This window comes from Vicia villosa, unplaced genomic scaffold, assembly GCF_029867415.1.
Source record: "Vicia villosa cultivar HV-30 ecotype Madison, WI unplaced genomic scaffold, Vvil1.0 ctg.000025F_1_1, whole genome shotgun sequence".
NCBI lineage: Eukaryota > Viridiplantae > Streptophyta > Magnoliopsida > Fabales > Fabaceae > Vicia > Vicia villosa.
The window spans coordinates 972,054-996,094 of NW_026704957.1; the positions used below are offsets into that span (position 1 = coordinate 972,054).

Genomic DNA, 24,041 nt, shown 5'->3' on the forward strand with positions numbered 1-24,041 from the left:
GATAAAAGAAAACTATGTAACCTTTTAGTAAGGTGTTTTAAATCATGATCTCATCATTATTCTTAGATTTCGTCTTTTACATTTTTTTTTTTAAAATTAATTTGACAATTTTTTTTAAAGTTTTATTTAGTAGTTTATGATAGAAAAGAAGAACTTTAAAGTAAGAGGGAGGGAAAAATCAATTGAAAGGATAACCCCTTAACTTTGATGGAGATTTTTTTCATAATATTAAATTTTTAAAATGAGGAACTCAAAAATTATATTCAACAATGAATTGTGAAGATTTATATAAATACTCAAATTTTAATCTTTGTTGTTTTAACATTATTTTCTAGCAAACATGCCCTCAAAAAAAAGATAAAAAGATTTCACTCTCATTCTCTTTAACCCCTCTAATGTATTTCTTCTTCTCAAAACTCCATAACAGAAATGGGAAATAATTAAACCTTTTAATTCAACTAAGTATATTCTCAATGAAACTACTAGTAACAAATAACTCAAGCCTAACAATGAAAATGATTTTAATAAGTGTTATGTTTGTATTTTAAAAATTATGATTTTAGTTTTTATTTTTTATTTTCATTTTCTCTCCATAAAAAAAATCATGGCACTTTATTTACCACATCGTGATTCTAACCTCTTTTTTATTATAAAATAGACATTTTATAACACCATATTACAATGTTCATGTTAATCATACTAATAAATTATTTATTGGCGTTTTTTTTTTTTGCAATTTATTAAAAGAGATTTTATTATGGTCATAGTTATCAACCGTGGTTGAAATATACCTGGAGGGTAAGGGTTCCAATCACATCATCAACAATTTTCTATATTTTCATTACAAAATGGACTTGTCCTTATAAATCACCATAGTTCATATTATCAACTATGGTGTAAGATGCAATCAATTCATCAGGGTTCTTATTATCAATCGCGGTGAAAGATATTTTATATTTATATACAAGCGAAATTATTTCGCTTTAGTACATAACAATTTTCTCTCTCAAAATAAAACATTAACGTCTCTCTCACTCGTCTCTCTCATATATCTTAATCTACATTAACGTTTTAACAATCTTTCTTCACAAACATAAAAAATGGAAACCCCGAACTCATGTAGTAAACTCGTCTTCTTCGAAAGATTATCTTCGTTGAATCAAATTTTAGGAAATGGTTACATTACAAGTTCGTCTTCATAATATATAATATAGGTTCTTACATGGTTCAATAGTTTATGTTTCAAATCTGTTTAGAAGTTAGCTCAATATGTTGTTTTTGAATCATTGTTTATGTTTCAATAGATTATATGAGTGAATTTTTTGTTGGTTTTGACTTTTAGATAGGGATGGTGAGCGCTGCAAATTTGTGTGAAATGACATCCATTCAAATTTAACACAAGTTTGCAGCTCTCACTTCAACTTCATCCTTATTTCATTATGGATGTCATTCTGGGACAAGTACGTCAGTGAAATATTTTATGAGTTGATATGTTTTTGTTGATAAAAGTTGTTTGTTGTTAGTAATAAAAGTTGTATGTTTTATGTAGTTTACAATATGTTGTTTATAATTTTGTTGTTGTTAATAAGAATTGTTTGTTGTATGACTTCAACCCCTTATCGAATATACAAGTATGACAACATATTCCATTCACAATTATGAGTTCAATACATCACAATAACATCTCATCATCGCATCACAACAAACACACATTCAAAGCAACATCATATGCAATTCAAATGTGACTCGACTTATGCAAATGCATGTGGTACCATTCGGAGTAAAACTCCCGTCTCAATCATTGCCATTGGGCCATAGTCGTTGCCATCTTTCAGGCTAATAGTCGGTGCCATTCTCAGGCTAAAGGACACTTATGCAATGGATGTGACACAATGACACACATCCACAAAACACACATTCACAACGTACGACAACATCATTCAAACATCGGCTAAGCATCATTACTTTTGTAGTAATTCATCACTTCACAACCACGTCGCTATGTTGTATCATCATACAACAATGTGTCACTTCACAATAACAAATACAACATCAAACGGTTCATTTTAAGAAAAACATCAAAAGGTTTTCCAAAAGATTCCCAATCATATTCATTAAAAAGGAATCAATTAAAGCATCATGGAAGTTCAAACGGCATTTAAAACGGAGTCACAGATCAAAAGATACATCAATTCAAAGTTTGAACAAGTTTTGCACAGCAAGGCCCGCTTAGCGACCTTCAAGCGCGCTTTTGGAAATACAATTTCCACAACCTCGCTTCAAGCGGCTCAACACAGTAGCGAATCAAAACTGAGCTCCGCTTAGCGAACTAGCTCCGCTTAGCGAGCTCTCTTTAATTTTCAAAAACAAACAGCATCCGCTTAGCGGGCCTGAGCCCGCTTAGCGGACGCGCGATTATGCAGCAAAATCACCTTCGTGACAGAACTGCGGAACCTCACATCCACCACTCAAAACCCATTATAAACATCAATTAAACACATACAAAGACATCAACAATCATTATTCATCATCAATCATCCATAAAAACATGGTTTCACTCAAACTCATCAAAAACCTAGGATTTCTATAACACAATCCATGGTTCAACATATCATCTAAACCCACCCTAAACATCATCATACATCCCTTTAGCATGAAAGAATCCCACTCATACCTTAGGTTTTGGATTGAAGCCAACTCTATCTTCAACCTTGAGATTCTCCTCTTCTCTTCTCTCTTCTTTCCCAACTTTGCCAAATGAGTTCTAATTCTCAATTGCCCTCAATTCTCTTGTTTTGGTTAAAGCCTTACTAAACCTCAATTACTAACGGGCTCTAATTAACACCCCATCACTTACTAATGCCAACATAGGCCCAATAACTAATAACACTTACTAACTTATGCTATTTACTATTAATACTCAATAAATAACACAAATATCACATAAGCACTTATAAACACACTTAATCCACATAATTCACAAATAATAAAATAAAACACAAAATAATAAATACGGATGTTACAGCCTAGACCCACTCAAATGACCTAGTGCACGTTCATCCAATATTGTCACACTTGATTTGAACGACTTAGTCATCCTTTTAGACCCAATAAATTATCTCAGTTGATAATTAATTATTATTTTAAATAATACTCCCTACGTCCCTTTTTAAATATCATTTTTTTAAATGTCATATTTCTTTTAATTATCGTTTTTAAAGTTTAAAGTAGTATTGATTATGGTTTTGTCAAAATTATCCCTAATATTTATTATGGAGAGAGAGAAAATAAATTTATAGATTAAATAAAAATTTATTGTTTGACTTCTTTAATAATAATAATAATAAAAATAATTAGAGGGAGTTGTGTGCTTAGGGTCCATTTGGTTGGGGAGTTTTGGAGAAAAGAGGAGGAAGTATTTTAAACTAAGTATATTTGATTAAATTTTTTATGATGGGAGAGGAGGGAAGTGGAGATAATCTGAATCTCTCCGGAAATAGTTTTTCCTTGCCTCTAAATTGGAAGATTTTGGAGGAGAGGGAAAGGAGTTATATTAAAATCTATTTTTGTTATATTGACAAAATTATTTTTATTTTTTATTATAATTATAAATTGTCCTTTAATAAATATTATATGTTAATTTGTCACTCTATTAGAATTTTTCATATTTTTTATCAACAACTTCATTATTTTAATTACTATGTTTCAACTTTTCTTTATGTGTTTTATTTTTTATTATTATTTTTTTAAATAACTTAATAATTTTATAAATTATTGCATTGTATTACATATCGATTTATAATTGTAGTATATGAATTATATATTATATAAAATTTAATTTCAAAAATATTTTATAAGATTAGAGGGATTATTAAGACGAAAAATGATTCATTTGAAAATTGATCATATAATGATTTTATGATATTTATCGATATTTTATTTACACTTAAATATATTTCTAGACTATTTAAAATATTTAATATTTTGTTTGTGATTATCTATGTTTATGAATTGACAATTTCTTTTAATATCATTTTGTTTTATATTTATTTAACACGAATGTTATAATATTCTAAGGAAAATATTATAATATTCTAAAAGTAAAAATATAAATTAATTTTAAAATCTCTCATCTCCCATTGTGAATTAAATATATATTTGATTTGATTAAAGTGTTTTACCTCCTCCATTCTCTCCCCCTCTTTTAAATTAAAATTATATTTAATTAAAATACGTCCCCTCATAGACACTTAGCAAGAGCAGCTATACAAAGTTTGATTTACTCATATCTAAATTTATTAGAGAAATCCTTTAACATTTTCATTGAATCAACTATAAGAAAACTACCCAACCATTAAAAAGGAAATTCCAAATCTTGACCTTGTCTTCATTGCTAGGTCTCTATTTAATTAACAAATCAATCAAAATTAAAATAGAATGTCCAGAGTTTTATCTTAAATATTGTTATAAAAAAGTTTTTATCTTAAATATTAAAAAACATCTTCCCAATCTCTTAACACCCAATATATTTTAAAGAATTTACAATATAAAAAAGTTTTCACCGTGTTCCTAAAACGAAGGAAAGTAGTAGGAAAGATATGTGGTCAAAACAGACAGCACTATAACAAAGTACAATTGAGTTGAGTAGTTTTGAGACACATGGAAAACACATATAGTACAATTAAATGGTTGTTAGCCAAATGAGAAGAAAATAAAAAATAACAAAGAAAGTCAAGCCGACAAATAAAAAAAAAATTTTAACAAAAAATAAAATATGCCCCAACTTTCTTTAGCACGTTCTTCTTTCTTTGGCAGTCATAGTCATAATTAATTTCATATTCATACAATCTAGCCTCTATTTTTGTTTTTTGTTTTTTAAAGATAGTGTGGAATATTCAACTATGTCAAATTGTCCTATACCATCAATCAAAGGCCACTCATTCTTCACTCTTGTTATTCACATGCTTATGCTATTTTTTATCAAACAAAATCACAAAAAGAGAATAAAAATATATTCTCACCATTCCTTTTATTTATCACATTAAAAAAATATATTTACCATTTTTACAATTCAATTCAACATTAAATATGTATTTTTCAATAAAATCATTAATTAATTATTTTAAAAAATAATATTTTTTTACTAATAATAATATTAAAAATAAAAAAATTTATTTTTAGATTTAATATTTTTAAAAAGTATTTTTAAAAAAATTTAAATGAAACGTAGAGTAAAGAAGAAAATTGATTTGACTTGGACCAACTTTTAGAATAGACTTGGACAAACTTAAAGCAATTAAAGATTGAAAGTCATAAATGTAAACTAGTCAAAAAAACTAGAGTAAAAAATACTCATAAAATATATGTTGAAACTTTTAAGTAGTACTATATATTAATGATAAACCTAAAGTTGAAAAAAATAAATTTTTTAAATAAAAACCTCCATTTTTTTCCTTCAAAAAAATCTAAATTATTGTTGAATCTACAAGAAAGAAACATACATACCTTAACCATGTTCTGAACTCCATCATGCTACTGAAATTTGGAAACATTTGTAGTCAAAAGACTACAAAAGTATTTTTCATTCCTATGAACCTGCTTATTACATATTTACATAAGGTCATTGAGATATTATAGTAACATGCACAATTGCATGTATACTATATGTTATATAAGACCCTAATGTAATATAATATATGTGACAAAAGAAAAATGTCAAGAAACGATTTCTATTGACATAAATTTATAGAACAAGGCAAGGAATTCCAAGATAGGATGAAAAATCCAAATCCAAAATCTTGGACCAACAAAATTCCTATGTACTCATAAGTTTAAAAACTTGGGAAATAATCAATGTTTCAAAGTTTACTTCCCTCTCTAAAATCCAAAATAACTCTATCAATGGTGAATGTATAATTGTTATTTTCTATGCTCAAGATGAGGAGGAGGAAGGGGGATCAATCTTCTATCATGTAAATGTTTGGTAAAAACATGTTATCGCTATTCTTCCTCTCCGAAACTAGCCGCGACTCTATCTACGACCGTTATTAGCCCATTGCCGGTTGTGATTTCCCGGTTTGAAATTAGTGTTTCGCTGGCCAGCTCCTTGCTTTGGAAGTTCATTGATTTCCATAACTTGTATAGTCCTTTGCCTCTTGGCTGCAAGCAATTAACAAACAATTTTATCGATTAGTTATGATAAACCGAATGATGTGTTCTAAGAAATCATTGTGTCGGACAACTTCATCAATGACTCACCGTTTTCAGCTTGTTGATAACGCTCTTGAAGTTTCCGCTTAGTAGCTTCGAGCTTATCAGCATCACTTAAGCATTTGGGCTTCTGAAACACAACGGATTAATGTCAGAGAGAACGAAAAAACTTTAAAATTTTAATAGTCGTAAAGCTTTTTTTTTGCTTACCTCTTGCGGTGCATTGAGAGGCCTCTTTGGCACAGTACCGTTCTGGGCTTTCTGCTGCGGCCTCTGCTCTGCATTAGGTTTCCGCTGAATGTTCGAGTTCATTGGTCTTCCGCGGCCAGCATCAGCAGCTACCGGTTTGTTCAGCCTCACTGCAGCCTCAGTCTTCTTCATTTGCTGACTCTTGTTGTCATTGGCAGGGATTGCGGTTGCGTTGAAAACCGGGAAATTCCTCTTGTCCTTAACTAGAGTGTCCGAAGCCGGCTTTCTGCCGCTGTCACGGTTCTTGTTAGAAGGTCCACTCTTACGAAGATCTGAAAAAACATTCCACATTAACAATCATTAATATAACACAAGGGGAATTCAGATTCAGAACCGTACGGAAATTGAAAATTGAACTCACTTCCGTCATCATCCATGCCATCGAAGAACTTTACATCATCCAAATATGACATACAACACAAGGAAAACACGAACTCAGTTTCAAATCTATACAAGCCTGCGTAAAGTAAGTTCGAGTAAGGGAAAAAGGACAATACCTGTGAGAGCTCCATTGCACCGGGTTGAGAAACAAAGAAAGCCCCGTCGTCTAAAGGAGGTGATGGAAGTCCTCCTTCCTCCTCATCTTCTGCATTCTCAACAACAGACGGATTTATGGAATCCGGTGTGCCTCCTTCTGAAGTTACAAACATTCAATAGCAATTTTCCAACATGAATTAGTTTTGAAATCAAACAAAAAAGCGTGACCATATACCGATCATTACCATACTAAGTTAGATAATAAAATCTCTACCTGCAGCAGGTTTTGCTGTGTTCCCCTTGACCCAATTATCGACCATTTCTTTCCACCCACTATAATGTAAAAACCATAAAACAAATTTAGAATTCGAGTTGTTAGGTACAATGATAAGAATCAAAAAGAATAATTGCCGAATCACTCGCCTATCTAAAGATTATCATCAATGTTAACATAAACGACACATGACTAACTATGAAATTGGTTCGAATTAACTAAGTCTTATAACTAAAGACCATTATTATAGGATCAATGCATCACTCTTTCAGATGGATCAACATAACAGCAATGATTGTACAAAATAAACCATGATTTATAGATGAAAAACTAAATCATACTCGATGAGGACCCGTGCGAGTTGACGGACATCCTTTGATCCATACTTTCGGAGAGGATTGACAGCTTTTCCAATCTCAGTTGACTGAAAAAGATAATTTCAGACTATTAGACAACATTCTTAAAAGAAAACAAAACCAAATTGTTCTAAATCAACGCTGAAAGATTCAATTCAAACCTTAAGAAGATCGACGGAGATATGCATCAGTTGAAGCCTCCTCAGAGACTCAAACAGCACCGAGTCAGACTGTAACAACACGAAATGAACAACATCACTAATCAGCGATCACACAACACACAAACGACTTCAACCTTCAAAAAACAAACACGATAGAAAAAGATTATACCTCATCTTCATAGTTATCGAGAACACCTTTGATCCTCAAAACCTCAGCAAGAAACTCAGATTCTGCTTCGAGCTCATCCGTGAGAGCCTCCGCATCTCCAAAGGTGTAATTGCTAACAGGATTCACTTCCACAACTCCATTATCTTCCCCACCGCAATTTGCCTTACTCTCCTTACTCCCACCATTTCTAACAAAACCTCTCTTGCAAACCTCATCATTCTCATTACCAGAAACCGGCGTTTCAACTTTCTCACAGTCCTTGCAACGATTCAGCATGACAGAAAACAACCTCTCAGCAATCCCATCTCTCCTCAACTTAAACTCCTTCGGACAATCAGCAGCAGCAACAACAATCGCATGGTCAATTATATCGAAAATATCCGAACTCGACGACCTAAAGTAACTCCTCCACTGATCAAGTGACCCAGACTTCATCTTCAACAATCCCAAAACAACAAAAACCGAAACCCCAAATCTACCCTTCAACAGCAAGATCCAAAAACCCAACAAAAACCAATCACCCAACAATCAAAATCCGATTTTTTTCATTTCATCGACAATCAGTTCTTGATCTTCAATCACCCTGAACAAAACAATGACGAAGAAACAATCAAAAAATTGAATCTTTTTCTAAATCAAAGAATAGCCAAATTCTTAATTTCATTTTCTGGGGTGCCCCATTTTGGTAATTTTGATTGGATCAATGTTCGGCAAGAAATTGAAATGATGATATGGTTTGGGTTGGGAACAGAATCGGTAACAAAAAAACAATAAAAACAACACACACGCGTAATAAGTATCTATCTATTCGATAACAAATAACGTTGTGTGTTATGTTTATGATTGTAAAATCTTTTGTTGTTTCACATTTTTCTGGTGTTATAAAACACCAAAAACCTCCAAGACCCTTTTTTTTCTATTAAAAATTAAAAAATAAAAACAGAAAAAAAAAAAAACAGCTTTTAAAAAAACCGAGATATTTAAGGAATAAACAAAGCACCCGAAAATGATCAAGAAACAGCAGATTCAGTGTCACATGAACACAAACAAAAACATAAACAAACACAAAACCTTAATCATACTATGTTGTTGTCGCAATCTACCTATGTAGATTGTAACAAATTGTTTACGTAATGTTGCACTATTGAGGTTAAAAAAAAACAATACCGTGTGTTTGATCAAAACTTGGTTCTTTTCAATCTCTTCCAACAAGAAGTACTTGAGAGAGAGAGAGAGAGAGAGAGAGAGAGAGAGAGAGAGAGATTGTGATGATGTGTTTTGACTTTGATGAAAACACAATTTGGTTTGCAAGAAGAGAAGAAAAGATGTGAAGAAAGAGAAGTGCTATGTTGTGTCTCTTTGTGATCGTTTTCTTTTTTTTTTTTTAATTTTCAAGATTATAATTAAAATATTTTGGCTGTCAAAAAATTAAAATATTTTATTTTATTTTTTTAATTTGACTAATTTTAATTCTATTAATTAAAAGAGAATTTTTTATTATATTTTATATTCAGGAAAGTTTCTTGCCATATAAATAAAAATATACTAAAGAATAATATTAAATAAATGATTATAAAAATATTTTATTTTATATTAATAAAAAAAGGAATTACTTTAAACTTTTCAAGATATGCGTCTTATCAAATCCAGTTTTTTAATTGATGTGATTTGATTATATTATTGTTTTATAAAAATTATTTTTTATTAAAATTTTTTATTAAAATTGTTTTTTATTATATTTTTAATTGAAATTATTTTTTATTAATATTTATTAAAATTATTTTTTATTAAAATTATTTTTTTTATGAGAGAGTAGGTAGTGAATGTGGTGCGATGTAGATAGGGTCGAGAAAGCGGTTCTGAAGAAACGAGTTAAGTGGGGCCCTTGACTCAGTGCTGAAATTCAACTGAGTTTTCAAGAGTTTAAATTTGGGTTCAAAATTTTTATTTTTATTTTTTTTAATCCCTTATTTTTCGAGCATATCCAAATCTTTCTGTTTAGATACGATGATTACCAAAAATATTTACTCTATCTTTCCATATGCATATTATTCTAATTTTTTTTGAATTTTTTTTTATAAAGTAACTTTTTTTAAGATAATGTTTTAAGGTTATTTTAAATTTAATTTTTTAATATTTTTTTTTATAAAGTCAGTTTTTTCTTAATGACCAAACTTTAAATACAATTATACCTTTTTTGACTCATTATCTCTTTCCATATACATATAATTTTAGGGTACGTTTGGATTGATAAAAAATGATGGAATGGAATGGAATGGAATGAAATGATGTTATGTTTCATCTTTGGTTTTATAAAAAAAGAATGAAATGAAATGAAATGTGATGGAACCCATTCCATCCAATACCACTACTTTAGCCCATTTTTCATTCCATCCAAATTGGGATGTATCCCATGGAATGAAATAAATTAGTAGTACAATTCCAATTTTATCCTCCAAAATTTTATATTACTCATATTGATATGTTTGAAGTAAAGGATAAAAATAGAATAAAAATATTATAATATTTTCCGCTCAGTCCAATTTCCAAACAATGTATATAAATTTTGTTCCGTCGTAAAACATCCAAACAATAGAATGGAGTTTATGTTCCATTCCGCTCCATTCTATTCCATTCAACTCCACTCTATTCCGTTAGTTCTAAATTATCCAACCAGACCCTTAAGGTTATTTTGAATCAATTAAAAAAATATATGTATTGAGAACACCTTTTAAATGTTATCTGATTTTATATTAGATGCGTCGACTTAGTGATAAGGTCTCGCAATCTTAAAAACCATTATTTAAATGCGACCAAAATTTTGAAATAGAGACCATATTTAAGATAATTAATTTAAAAATTAAAATCTTATATACTTTGTGTGTTTAAATAAATTGTCTATTATAGTTTTGTTGTAAGCTCAATAAAAGGGGGGGGAGTTATTAGGTTTTGAAAAAAATATATATTCATTTAAATTGACCAAATAATTTGTTGCTCTACAAATTAAAAATCGCCAAAAACAAAAAGGATGAATCTGTAAACAAATTTATAGCTAATAGCATAAAACGAAAAAATAAATGTCATATTTAAAAAAATTATTTGTTCAAAAATACTTATTACTTTTGTTATTTTAGGTTAATAATGTAATTTCAATTTTCATCTTTTAATTTTATTTTATTTTTTTGACAATTTTTTCATCTTTTAATTATATCATCTAATTAATACTCTTAATTTTTTGTTTTTTCACTTTTGCATTAAGTTAATTCAAATGCACCTTATGAGAATAATTTGATACAATTATTATTCTCTCTTTCATTTATTACATTCTTTTAATATATGTGGAAGTGTCAAATAGGACATATATTTTGAAATGGAGGGAGTAATAAATAGAATAAAACCACACAAAAATAGGTACGGGTATAGGCTCGAGTAATTACTCACTAAAATAAATAAATATGGGCGTGGGTATGCGCATTATAGTATCCACCTCGTCTCATACTTGCACAATATATATTTATATATTTTAATTTATATTATTATATAAAAATAAATGTATATCAATTTTTTAAAATACATCAATGTTAAATTATTATATATTTAATTTAAGTGATTGTTTATTTCATAATTCAATAATAAATTTTCTAATAACTTTTTAATTTTCTTACAAATTTAAAATGAAATGATATTTTATATTTGATAGATAAATTTATTGTGGAACTTTATAGATAAAAATATATGTTAAAAAACAAACATGTCATCGATTTTTTTATGAAAAAACGTGAGAGAGAAACAAAAAATGTTTGAATTTAAAATAGGAAAAATAATTTTGTGAATTAAGTAAAATTTGAGGACTTTTTCCAACCACGAGAATGAGATGGATACTATAATACCCTATCCAAACTCTGTCTTGTCATATGTAAAAGCTATATTAGTCAGTTGACAGTCATATAAACTTTTATCAAATATTTATGACATTAATCAACTACGAAATAATGAGAATGTTAGGTTGTTGTCCGTAAGGAACTTGTTGCATGGCTTGAGAGCAATGTCAAAAGAGTAAGGGACACAACATTGTTGTTTGGATACATTAAAAAATAAGTAAGGGTTCTCACATTTTACATGAACAAGTGTGAGTAAGGAAGTTAGTTCATGAGAGTATGATTCACTTTATATCATTGAAGATAGGCACGCTTACGGAAAAATCTAAGGAAAAGTGAACATTATAGTTTGGAGGAAGATCAATTTTATATGCCTACACGAAACTAAGTGGACAGGTGAAAAGGAGGAAAAATTAGATAACACAAAATTTAAGTTTTGCTACACCAGAAAATTTACATCAAGAACAGGGTGTGGGTTATTGTGGACAAGAAGTGGAAGAAGGATATTATGGATGTGAAAAGAGTATGAGATAGAATTATAACCTTAAAACTTGTAGTGGAACAAAGTACCTTTAATTTTATTAGTGCTTACGCACCTTAGATTGGGTTAGCATAACACCTTAAGGTAAAATTTTGAGAGGATTTAGAAGGCTTACTTTAGGATATACCCCAATATGAAAAGTTTTCTGTAAGAGAGGATCTAAATGGACATAAGGAGTGTAAAAAGTGTGTAAAGAGATTTTATGGAAAACCTAAAAAAAAAGGTTAATATTGTATATATTTTAGCTATCTAAGATATGTACAAAGCAGTATCGACTAGTGTGTGGACACAAGGAAGAGATACAAATGATTTCCTTATTATAATATGTCTTCATCAAGGTTCAACCCTAAGCCTTACCTTTTTACTTTAATTTCGAATTTTCTCATGAATCACATCCAAGAGCTAGAAGTGAGAAGCATGCCTTTTACAGATGATATAGTCCTACTCGGTGAGTCAAAGGAAGATTTAAATTAGATGTTGGAGACTTGGAGATGAGATTTAGAAATGCATGACTTTATCCTAAGGAGAAGTAAGATAGAGTATATGAAATGTAAGTTGAGCAAAAGGAGAAGTGTTTCTAACCTAAAAGTAAAATTCGGAAACCATACTATCCCTCAAGTCACGCGATTTAAATATTTTGGATTCGTAATACAAAACATTAGGGAAATAGAAGAGGATGTAAGTCATCCAAATCAAACTATACAGATGAAATGGATGGGGGCTTGAGGTGTTTTATATGACACAAATGTGCCTCTTAAGTTAAAGGGAAAATATTATTAGTCTGTGGTAAAAAGATTGCGTTGTTGTACGAGACAAAATATTAGACGGTTAAAAATCAACACGAGAATAAAGTAAGTGTAGCAGAGATGAAGATATTTTATTATATGTGTGGTGAGACTAAACATCATAAGATTAGAATGATAACATTAATGAGAGTGTTGGGGTAGAACCTGTTTTATAAATGATTGCGGAAACTAAAGTTAGATAGTTTGGGTATTTGGGGAGAATATCTATAGATAACGGAATACCTAGAAAATTATAATTTAAGTTATTAAGAAATAACTCAAGATTAATGATTTGGATAGAATCATGACACTGAATAAAATATTATGGCGAAAGTTAATCCATGATCCCAATTAGTGAGATAATGTTTGACTGATTGTTCATGTTGTTGTTGTGTGATTAATTAAATAACATAGTTTGATCATTTGATTTTGAAGCACATTAATATATATGAGATAGAGTAATTCTATTCATAGCGAATACATGTATCACGGGTGTTTCACGAATTCATAGAAGCCGTTATATTTGGAATTTATTAAAATACATGGAATGAAGGGGAAGGAGGGAGGTTGGAACAATTAATTTTTGTGTTATCTTTTAGAATTTATTAGAATACACGCGGAAGCTGGGGGATGGAGGGATGTTGAAGCTTTATTTTTGTGTTATCATGATGTCGTCGTGATGATTTCTTTTGCGAGACTTAGCATTTTCCATATATTTGTGTGTGTGTGTGTGGGCGCGCTTGTTTGCTTGTTTGTATGTGTGTTTGTGTGTGTATTTTCCATTGTGGAACTAGAATTAATGTGTATCAATTGAAAATGATCCTAAATCGGTGGTACTGATCTCTGATACGGTGGTACAGGATGGACCTAAAAGGTTAGCACTCCAACACCCAAGTTAGTTCAAAATTCGAGACAAGTGTAGTAAAAGTGGAGATTAGAAAATTGTACCTTGAATCTCATTGTATTGAATTTATACTTTGTATTATTCTAGTTAGGCTTGCATAAGGTTAGGCTTTGGCTTTACGCATTTGGCCAGCCCAGAATAGCTACTCCTGAGGCTTTGCCAGGTGGAACTAGTCGGGGAATTCTTTGAAGTCGCAGTCGGCCTCCAATTTTGGTGTTTAACATTGGGGAGAAGTGGAAACGTTTGAGGTCAATTACAAAATCACTATGAGACAAATGTATTAAATTATTTCCCATCATTTGAAACATTTCGTCAATTTTCCTTTGTGTGTGGCCTGAGGTGATCAATTTAGGGTATGGTGCTTCCTCCTAGTATACTAGAGGGCACTTGAGTTTTTTTGAGCTCCCTAGGATAAATCCAATTGTTGATCTTGTAACTTCCCACTCCAGATGATCTGCCCCGTTGATTGTCTTCGCCTATATATGAGGATTTTCGAGTTTTGAGATAACTTTTCGCTGCCTTTTAAAATCAATATCTACTTATGAGCGTATTGCCTTCTTCTTCAAGAGTATTTCCCATAGTGATTGATTTTCTTTGAACAAAGCTTTCATCCTCCCACTTAAATTTATCTTTCCTCGTCAGATTATGCTTCCATCATATGCCCTACTTACCTTAATATTTCCCTTATCTTCAGTAGTTCCTTTATTGTAGACAATATGAGCGATACCCCATAAGTCTGTCTAGTGATTGTTATTTTTGAACAAAGCTTCAATCCTCCTACTTGAATTGCTCAGTGCATTTTTGAACTTCTTTTCCAGCTTTTTACTTCAACATTTTAAAGTTCTCTAGGGTTTAATTTGTGTGTGTTTAATATGTTTTTAAATTTGAATTATAAACAACTTTTAGTTTATTTTTTTTATTTATTTTCGAAATAAACACATTTTGATGCTTCCTTGTTGTGCATATCATAACTTACGCTACGAGTATCAAATTGACACGTACAAGTAGGCGTTGGAAATCTAAAAGAAAAATATAAAAGTTTTATGTTGATGTCAATAGCTAACTCAAACTTCTAACTATTCAAATATTTCATTTTTCGTACTAGACTTGTGGAAGCAAAATTTATTTTATGTTATCGGATCCGATGCTCTTAAAGCCCAATTATTTGTTATACTTATTCTAACTTTAGGAATTAGAATAGGGAGGGGGAATCACATAATTTATAATACAACTTTGTTTGAATCTTTTCTCACATAGCCAACTAAACTTCTCTTTTAATTTATTGTTTCACCAATTCGTCAAAGTTTGAGGTTTTTATGTTATATCTTTAATTTCATTATTGTTATTCCTTTTTTATTAATTTTTTTTATTCTAATACTTAATTGCCGATAAATTTGATAGGATTTAGTTTGATAAAAATTTATTTTTTAGGGCATAATTGATAGATTATAGTGTTAATACGCTTGAGTGTTTAACTATAAATCATTGTCAACTGTGATGCTTTATCCAATTATAGGAATTCAAATTCACACAGGGTAGATTGAAGTTTTCCTAATGTACTCTATATTCAAACAAGAATAGAGTATATGTTAAAGATTAAATTGAAGAATCGATAGCTTTGAGTTGTTAATTCAATGGACTAATTGATTTTCACTCATACTCATTTTATCGAATTTCACTAAAACTAAAAACTCCCTTAATAAATTTATTGATTCTAAAATTTAAGTAATTGAATTAGAAGTCCGTGCAATACAACTTGAGTTGCTTCCCTAAACTACATTTTTATTAACTCATTTTTTACCCGTGTGCGACAATGGTTTTTTCTTTGAACAAAGCTTCCACCCTCCCACTTGAACTTCAATTTCCTTATCAAATTATGTTTCTATCATCTACCATCCTTAGCTTAAGTTTTTCCTATCTTTATTTGTTCTTTTATTTCATTCAATATCAGTGATAGCCCCATAAGTTTGTCTAGCAGTTTTGGGAGTGATGATTCTTCCTTAGTTAGGGTGGAAGTATCTTCTGGTCCAAACTCTTAGCATTTAATCACCAATCAACTAGTCCCTGGGGAAAGGTAAATAATTGATTATTCTGATTCGAAGAGACTCTCTAGGGGATCTTTAGATGAGGGAGCTTCACCAGGAGATTCCTCTTTTGATGCTTTTTTCTTTTATGACAATGTCAAAGGTGATTGTGTTGTCACTTTTATGCACATTGGTGGATCCAGCCTACGGAATCAAATACGGCTAGGTGGACCCATCGATAGTGAGGACTCCTTCCATTTTAAGTGATCAGGTAGATGTAAATGCGACCAACATTACAGTTGACCATCCTTTTGACTGACCGGTCCTTATAGTGGATCCAGAGAAAAGGATATTCAACACTTTTGAAGGGTGTTATGTTCCCTTTTGAGAGTGTATGTTCACTAGGATAAACATGCGGTTTTCTTTGTCTTTATTTGAGGTGGCGGCATTTAATTACCTGAAGGTTGTCCCATTCCAGGTCCAACCAGGCTCCTGGGATTACTTGAAGGTGTTCCAATTTTCGGTCGAGTATAGGTCTTGGAAACACTCTTATCGATTTTTCTTCAGTCTGTTCACTATAATACACATTTCTCAACATAACTTCTAGAATCAGGGACTTATTGAGTTGCGTATGCACATTCCCTTGTCCTTCCATTTCTTTGAATATTTGGGCGAGTTTCGGGGTGCTATGTGCTGGTAAGGTCCATCACTCGGGATGCTCACTTTTCCTTCTACTATAGCCCTTCCAAATATTCTCTATTTTGTAAGGGTATGCTTCTAAAATACTAGGCTTGGCCTCTTTTATCCTGAGCCTCGTTTGTATGGTGTCAAATAGGATTCTCTAACTAATGAAGAAGTCATGATGAAGAGGGAGCTGGAGTCTCTCTACCGGGGACTTGGTTGTAAATAGGGTTCATTCCTATCCAGTTTTGTCTTCCTTTTAGAGGAAAAAGGCTATTGATCCCTTATTATGGAGTGCGCATTTGGTCGTTAAGAGAGGAAAGATCGTGATGACGGGGTCAAGTCCCTTTTGTTTTGCCATGGGTGTTGGTTCTTGTAGATAAAATGGATTCCTTTCAAAAGTTCTATGATATTTTTGCTTCTCATGGTGTCAAACTTGGTCTCATGACTCAGGTTGTAGCCCTTCCTCTTATAATGCTTGTTGTGTCTGCAACTCTATAGTTCTCCTCAACCGCCGTTGGAACTGACCAACCTCTAACTTTCAAAATTGATCTGATTGTGGAGGATCACCTTCAGCCTCCTTCTGTCCTAGCGATGAGAGGTCAGATCAAGTTTAAAGTCCCTTCCAGTAGGAAGATTCTCTTAAACGGGCATGTCTATCCAAGAGTGTTGCTTTAGGATCTCCCACCCCTCTCCTTAAGTTTGTAGCCATCATTCCTGTCTGGATTTTCCACACTCTCGAGGAAGCTACTTTCAGAAACTTGTGGAAGAAGATAAAGTGGAGATTTTTCCAAGGCTACCTTTTACACCTACCAAGAGGCCTTTTAGCTTTCACTCACTTCTGTTGGTCTGGGAGATGTTCTGACCATGGATAATCCTTCCAAGGAGGGAGATACCTTTAAGGTTAAGTGTGAAGCCATGTAGAATAAGTGCTCTAAGTTTCAAGAGGAGATGTCTGCTCTTCGAGATAGGGTTTTCTATGAAAGGGATTTCTAGGAGGAGGCAAAGATCCACTACTTTCCTTCTACTTTAGTTGCCCGGGTCACTGAGCTTAAGTCTTCATTAGAGTGAGAAAAAAAGAAACATAAGGAAATATTTATGGCTGTTGAAGAGGTATATTATCATGCTTATGAGGCTCTTAAATCCCTTTAATAGGATAGGGAGTCATATGCAGAAAATCATAAGGCTCGTGATGACCTGGTTAGTCACTAAGTCCCTCTGGCAAACTCTGGCTAATGCGTCTGGGGCTTTTGATTAGTCAATTGAATAGAAAAAAATCTCAAACTCAATGTCTCTATTCACACACATAGAACTTGATCTATTCAAGGTTGTTCGAGATAAGGTTTTGGTGGATACCCGATGTGCAGCGTCTTAGAGCGAGGAGGCTTAATTTCATTCTTTTTATATTTTTTTAAAGTTAGTAGAGTGTTGTGCCTTTACAAAAAATATTTATATTTTTATCTTTCCGTTTGATGCCTTTATTTAGATTCTTGGGCATGATATGATTTATTTATCTTCTTTGTGGTTCTCCGGTCCACCTTCTGAGTTGATGGCTTCCGGGATTTCAATTGATTTGTAGTTTCTGTTCTTGTTGCAACCAAAATTGCTTATTGTTTCTACACTTTTGATTTCGTTCATCGTATGTGTTATATTGGCATCTAGCTTGTATACCAAACTCTATGGTCCTGATCGGGTGACGTAAAACAGCCTCGGAGCTTCATCTTTATTAGCTCCAATTGGGAAGAGTTAGTTTCATCCTCGAGCATAACTAGTAACCGTCCCCATCCAAAGGTAGGGTTGTATTCCATGTCCCCAAGTTTGTACTAGTTTAGGAAGGACGTCTCTGGGATCTATCTCCTATGCTCTTAGAGTCGTTAGTTCCTAAGAAGCGGGTGTGTGAGCTACGCTTGAAGCGTGTCCACCGCATAAGGAATCTTCCTTGGACGAGCGACTTACGCCATACTATTGAGGGTTGTAAGTAATTTTGTGCTTGCAGTGTTTCTCATAGTTAAAAAATTAATTATTGAAATCACACAAAACTTTACATAATATATATCTTGCCGAGAGAACCACAAAGGAAGTGTATTATTCCTTTCTCCAATTTTCTCTCCGACTGGCCGCATCACTAAGGAGTGTTACTATTGAAGCATCTATCGATCAACTTCACCTTACAAGGATATATGTCCTTAATGTCGTGGGTGTGACCCTCCTCCTTAGATGTTCGATGACTGCGACTATATATTATGGTGTCCCTTCAACATTCCTTTGTTCGCGGGGTGTTGTTGGGTGATAAATTTATTTATATCTACCTCGCCTGCCCATGGTCCTAGAGGCTAGATCATCTCTAAGTGAGTGCTATCGATTGGCTCTTATGAATGGTCAGTTGAATTGTTCACCCCTTTCGTTTATTTACCCTGGGGGTCAACGTCAGTCTATAGCAATCCTCCAAAATTCAACCAATGGTCTGTTCGAAAGGGGAGGTCAGAGACTACCATCACGGGTGCGGTTGAACTAACCTTAAAATGGCTTACTTCGAAATTACCATAGAATAAGCGTGATCAAATTTATTGAAGGTGGCTTCTTCAATACATTCTTTCTCGGTTGGCATGGTTTTGCTTGGTTTTTCTTTCCAACTATGATATCTCCTAGTGAATTGGCAAAGCCTTCGTGCTTAACTACATCATTGTCCTAATGAGTACGTCTCACTAGTGCAGATTAGAGATTTAACACCTAATTTATTTAGATTTAACACCTATTTCTTTTCGGTGTGAATGCTACCGGTATGGTAAATATGGTATTTGACACCTATTTTAAAACCGGTATTATAATTTGATTTGACACCTATTTTTTAGACGGCGTTAAATTTTTATGGACAGGTTTAATATATATTAATTCTGCATCATGAGGTAATGTTTAACACTGATTTTACTAGAAATTAGGTGTAGAAAATATCATTAAACACTTGTTTTTAAAAAAAATAGGTGCGGTATGTATGACAGCATAACTTTTAGGAACTGCGGATAATGTTTTATCAACGAATTTTCTGTAAAAATCCGGTGTGGAATATTATATTAATTACCTATTTTTACATAAAACATGGAGATATAACATCTAATATAGTTTAAAACAAATGGGCGTCAGACATGGTAAAACAAGAAGTGACTTGATTTTCATTAAACATTTACTTTCGGGACATTTATAACAATATCTAAATCAGTTTCTCAAGCTTTAATTTTAAGGTGTTTTTTTAAAGGCCAAAGCTGCATTATATAAAAAATAGAAACATGGCATAGGGAATGCCACTTACATATCTAGTCTCTAATACTTTAATTACCTACACGACAAAATAGAACTTGCACAAAACCTAAAGCACAACAATTGCCAACACAGAATCAATGCAAGCTGATGATACATCACCCAATAAATAAGAACCACCCAAGTCCTACCTATAGCCAAAACCTGAATACAAATTCCTTTAACCACTATTTGGACTTTGAAACTCCACCGCTGCTAACAAATCCACCCGCATTATCCTACCCTATGCAGCAGACCAATACTGCGAGCCATCCGAACAACCCGCAGACGACACCTCTTGCAAGCAGAAACGAACTTTGCCCAAAAAGAAGCAAATTCAGAAAAACTCCAGCAAGGGGATGCCCTTAAGAGAATGACTCCTAAACAAATTGAATATTCTTGAACAAACCTGCAAAATGACAAAATTCTGTATTGCACAATTGTGAAATCAAATACAACTTTCAGCCATCTAAACCTCACTCCAATCCGCCGACACTATCAGACATTCATATAAAATGTGAGCAACATTTTCCTCTCTACCGCAACCAAAAGAGCAAGAATTTTGAGACATATCCAAGATACCACCTCTCTTGATTAAATTGTCTCCAGTTGAAATTCTATTTTACCAAATAAAAGCATAGAATTTTCTTGTGGAAATAGCAAACTCGTTCAAATTGAAACACAACTTGTTTAATCTAACAAAGTGTCCTCAAAATTAAACACTCATTAAATAAACTAGTAACAAACCCGTGCGTTTGCACGGGTTCTGGTACGGGACACGCATTTATTTCAAATGTATATTTTTTATAGAAAAATATTTGATTATTCGTGAAAAAATTGAATGTAATTAATAAAAAAATATTTTGATCAGTTACATCATGTCCCGTTAATAATTAATATTTTAATCAATAACTTTATGTTCTCGTGTCGAAATATTATATTTGTTTAGGTATCGTTATCAAAAATGTCTGGATAAATAATAAATTTTCGTATATAAAAATATTTAGATCAATAAAAGATTTTTTTTCACATATATCATTTTTTATCAAAAATATTTAGATCATAAATATCATTTTTTATATAAAAATATTTAGATCAATAATAATTTTTTTCTGCATACAAATATTATTTTTGTATAAGCATCGTTTACAAAATAGATAATAATGAAAAGTAGATTCTCAATACTGGTTACCCGTGCGTTCACACTTCACACTGGATAAGTTTTTAAAAACATCTGTTATTAAGAAAAACTATTAAACACATAGAAAAACTTGTACGGGACGCGCATTTGTACCCGTGAAAAAATAATAATTAAATGTATAGAAAAATGTCTGGTACTCGTGAAAAAATAGTTAAATATATAAAAAATGTCTAAAATAATAATTGAATGAATATAGAAAAATATCTGGAATCCGTGAAAAAATAATAATTAAATATTTTAATCAATAACTTCATGTTCTCATTAATGTTCAATATTCTGATCAGTAATTTGACAATCCCGTTAATATTCAATATTTTGAACAATCACTTCACGTTCCCGTTATAATTATTTTAATTTGGTGTTATAAAAAAATTAAAATTATCATCTTAGTAAAATACTATTTTCAACATCGAAATCATCATTTTTAAATATATGTAATTATAGGTAACCAAATCTTTATTTCATATTTTCTTCATGATAATAATTTTTGCCAGAAATCTCATTTTTGTTTATCAACAAATTAAAATAAATATAGACAAACAACAATTAAGTATTTAATAACACTATTAAGGTCTCTTTGGTAAAAATAATTGTTGACTGATAAGTTAGCTGATAGCTTATAGTTTATGACTGATGGATGATAGCTTATAGCGGATGGTTGAGACTGATAGCTTATAAGTTAATTGAAGTGTTTGGCAAAATTAGCGGTTCAATTAACTTATAAATGTAAAATGACATAAAATATATTTAATATATAATTATTATATTTAATTAAAATAAATTATAAAGATTAAAAATGGATTTTAATTAAAATAATATAGATAAAAAAGAAAGAAAAAATAATAAGCTATAAGACATAAGCTAAAACGCTATTTGAAATAGCGTCTAGAAAATAAGTTATAAGCTAGTAAAATAAGCTATAAGTTAGTGATGAAAAGACCGTTATCAAACGGGTCTAAATTATCATATAAGCTTTAAGACATAAGACATAAATTATAAGCTCGAAAATATGTCTTACCAAACAGACTAACTATTTAAGAAAAAATTGTGAAAAAAGCTTTATAGCTTTTGGAAGATATCTCAAATGATTATAGAGTCTAATTAATTTTAACAAAATGCAAGACAATTCATTAATAAAGTCGTACAGTATATTTATGTAATTTAAATTATTATAGTAAATGTTCATAATACATATTTGACTTTTGGATACAAAGTCATTGGGTATAAAGTCATAATTTTGTTTCCAACCACAACTAAAATAAATCAAATAACCATGTATATCATTAATCATTATAGACCATTTAAACATGTTGTTGTCCACTACACTCGTTTACAACTAATAATCTACAATACTGAAAGCAATCTTTTAAACTCGGCTTCATTTTTGCAAATCACGAATAAACACAAACTCTCATAACATTGTCATGGACAAACTGCAAAATAATTGAATGTTTTCGATATGAGTATACAAAGTTAACAAAACACAAATGAGACAGATGACAAATATCCAGTCCAACTTATTTACTCAATCCATCTTATTATCATGGCAGAAAAGTGAATGTCATAATCCATAATATGATATTTTACCTTATAATATGAATTTGACAACAATAAAAAAGAAGCATTAAAAGAATTAGAGCCGCAACATTAAAACTAAGAAGATAAACCATAATGACATACAGTCCACCAATGACTAAGACTAACCAGTATCTTTCATTTATGAATTGTGTTTTTTCTTGTAAAACTCCAAAGATATATGTTCAAATGAATATTAATTACCTCAAATAACAAATAATATAAATATAAAGACAAATTGATACAGGACAGTGAATAACTTACAAACCAATAATTTGCAAAGAAAATATCCATATGATAAATCAAAATAATTTAACACATGTACTTTTTTGTATATGACTCCATGAAATACATCCTTTCCAAGATGAAATCATAATCATGGTTGGTGGAACAAATGATAGAAACTGCTTAAGAATCAAACTTGGAAGGTGTCTTGTTATAACTTGGCTCACAACTGATCTGCAAACAAATATCAGTCAAGTCTATTTCATTTGGAATATATTCTACGATTACAAACTCAAATTAGTCAATACCACCGCCTCTGAGAAAAGACATGTCAGTGTCCGAAATCGACACTAACACTGGCTGATAAAAAAACATTATCCAAAAACCAAAAATCAGCTTATACATCTGTCAACAAAGAAAACCCGCAGCTCCTTGAACACTTCCACTGCAAACAACAGATCAAAAATAGATAAAAACCAAGGAAAAAAGTTCATGTCATGATGATGCAGGATTAAAGGCTACTGCATACACTCCGAAACTGAACCTGCCAGTAAACATTATCGCATCAATACAGCAGCAAATAGATAGGCTGACTGATAGGAATCCCCGACATGGCTTCATTAACAACGTCGACTTTAGGGACGGTTTCTTGCCATAGAGGATGTCTTTTATCCTGTTTATGTTTGTCGATTCGATAAAAAAGTCGGTAACGGTAGTAACCTGGTTCAGCTTCAGTTATTGCAGTTGCAGGCCAAATGTTTCTCATAATAGGATTCACTCACATATGTCTGAGGGTTACCAAAGTGCAGGATTCTAGGACCTAGGGCAAGTAAATGTAAAATTTTATATTAAGCGTAATTTCAAAAAATAATGACAAAAAGAAACATAAATTCTAACAGTAGTCATTGGCTCGGACACGATATCGATACGACACTGGACACCGACATCAGCAACCAAGTAAAATAGTAAAATGTAAGTTAAAATTGACCGATGCTTACACTTTCAAGGACTAATTCGCATATTTACTTCAACGGAAT

General features: G+C 31.5%; 1 protein-coding gene across 1 annotated transcript; it reads right to left on the reverse strand.

The window, feature by feature from the left end:
- Positions 1-5,713: 5,713 nt before the first annotated feature.
- On the reverse strand, positions 5,714-9,233 carry LOC131622214 (probable mediator of RNA polymerase II transcription subunit 26b). Its single transcript, XM_058893240.1, has 10 exons — positions 9,064-9,233; positions 7,897-8,479; positions 7,728-7,796; positions 7,552-7,634; positions 7,211-7,269; positions 6,957-7,093; positions 6,821-6,848; positions 6,421-6,731; positions 6,259-6,340; positions 5,714-6,159 (listed from the first exon to the last, which is right to left on the reverse strand). Exons 2-10 carry the CDS (start codon positions 8,329-8,331, stop codon positions 6,032-6,034), a joined length of 1,332 nt encoding a protein of 443 aa, XP_058749223.1. The 5' UTR covers positions 8,332-8,479; positions 9,064-9,233; the 3' UTR covers positions 5,714-6,031.
- Between the last annotated feature and the right edge of the window lie 14,808 nt (positions 9,234-24,041).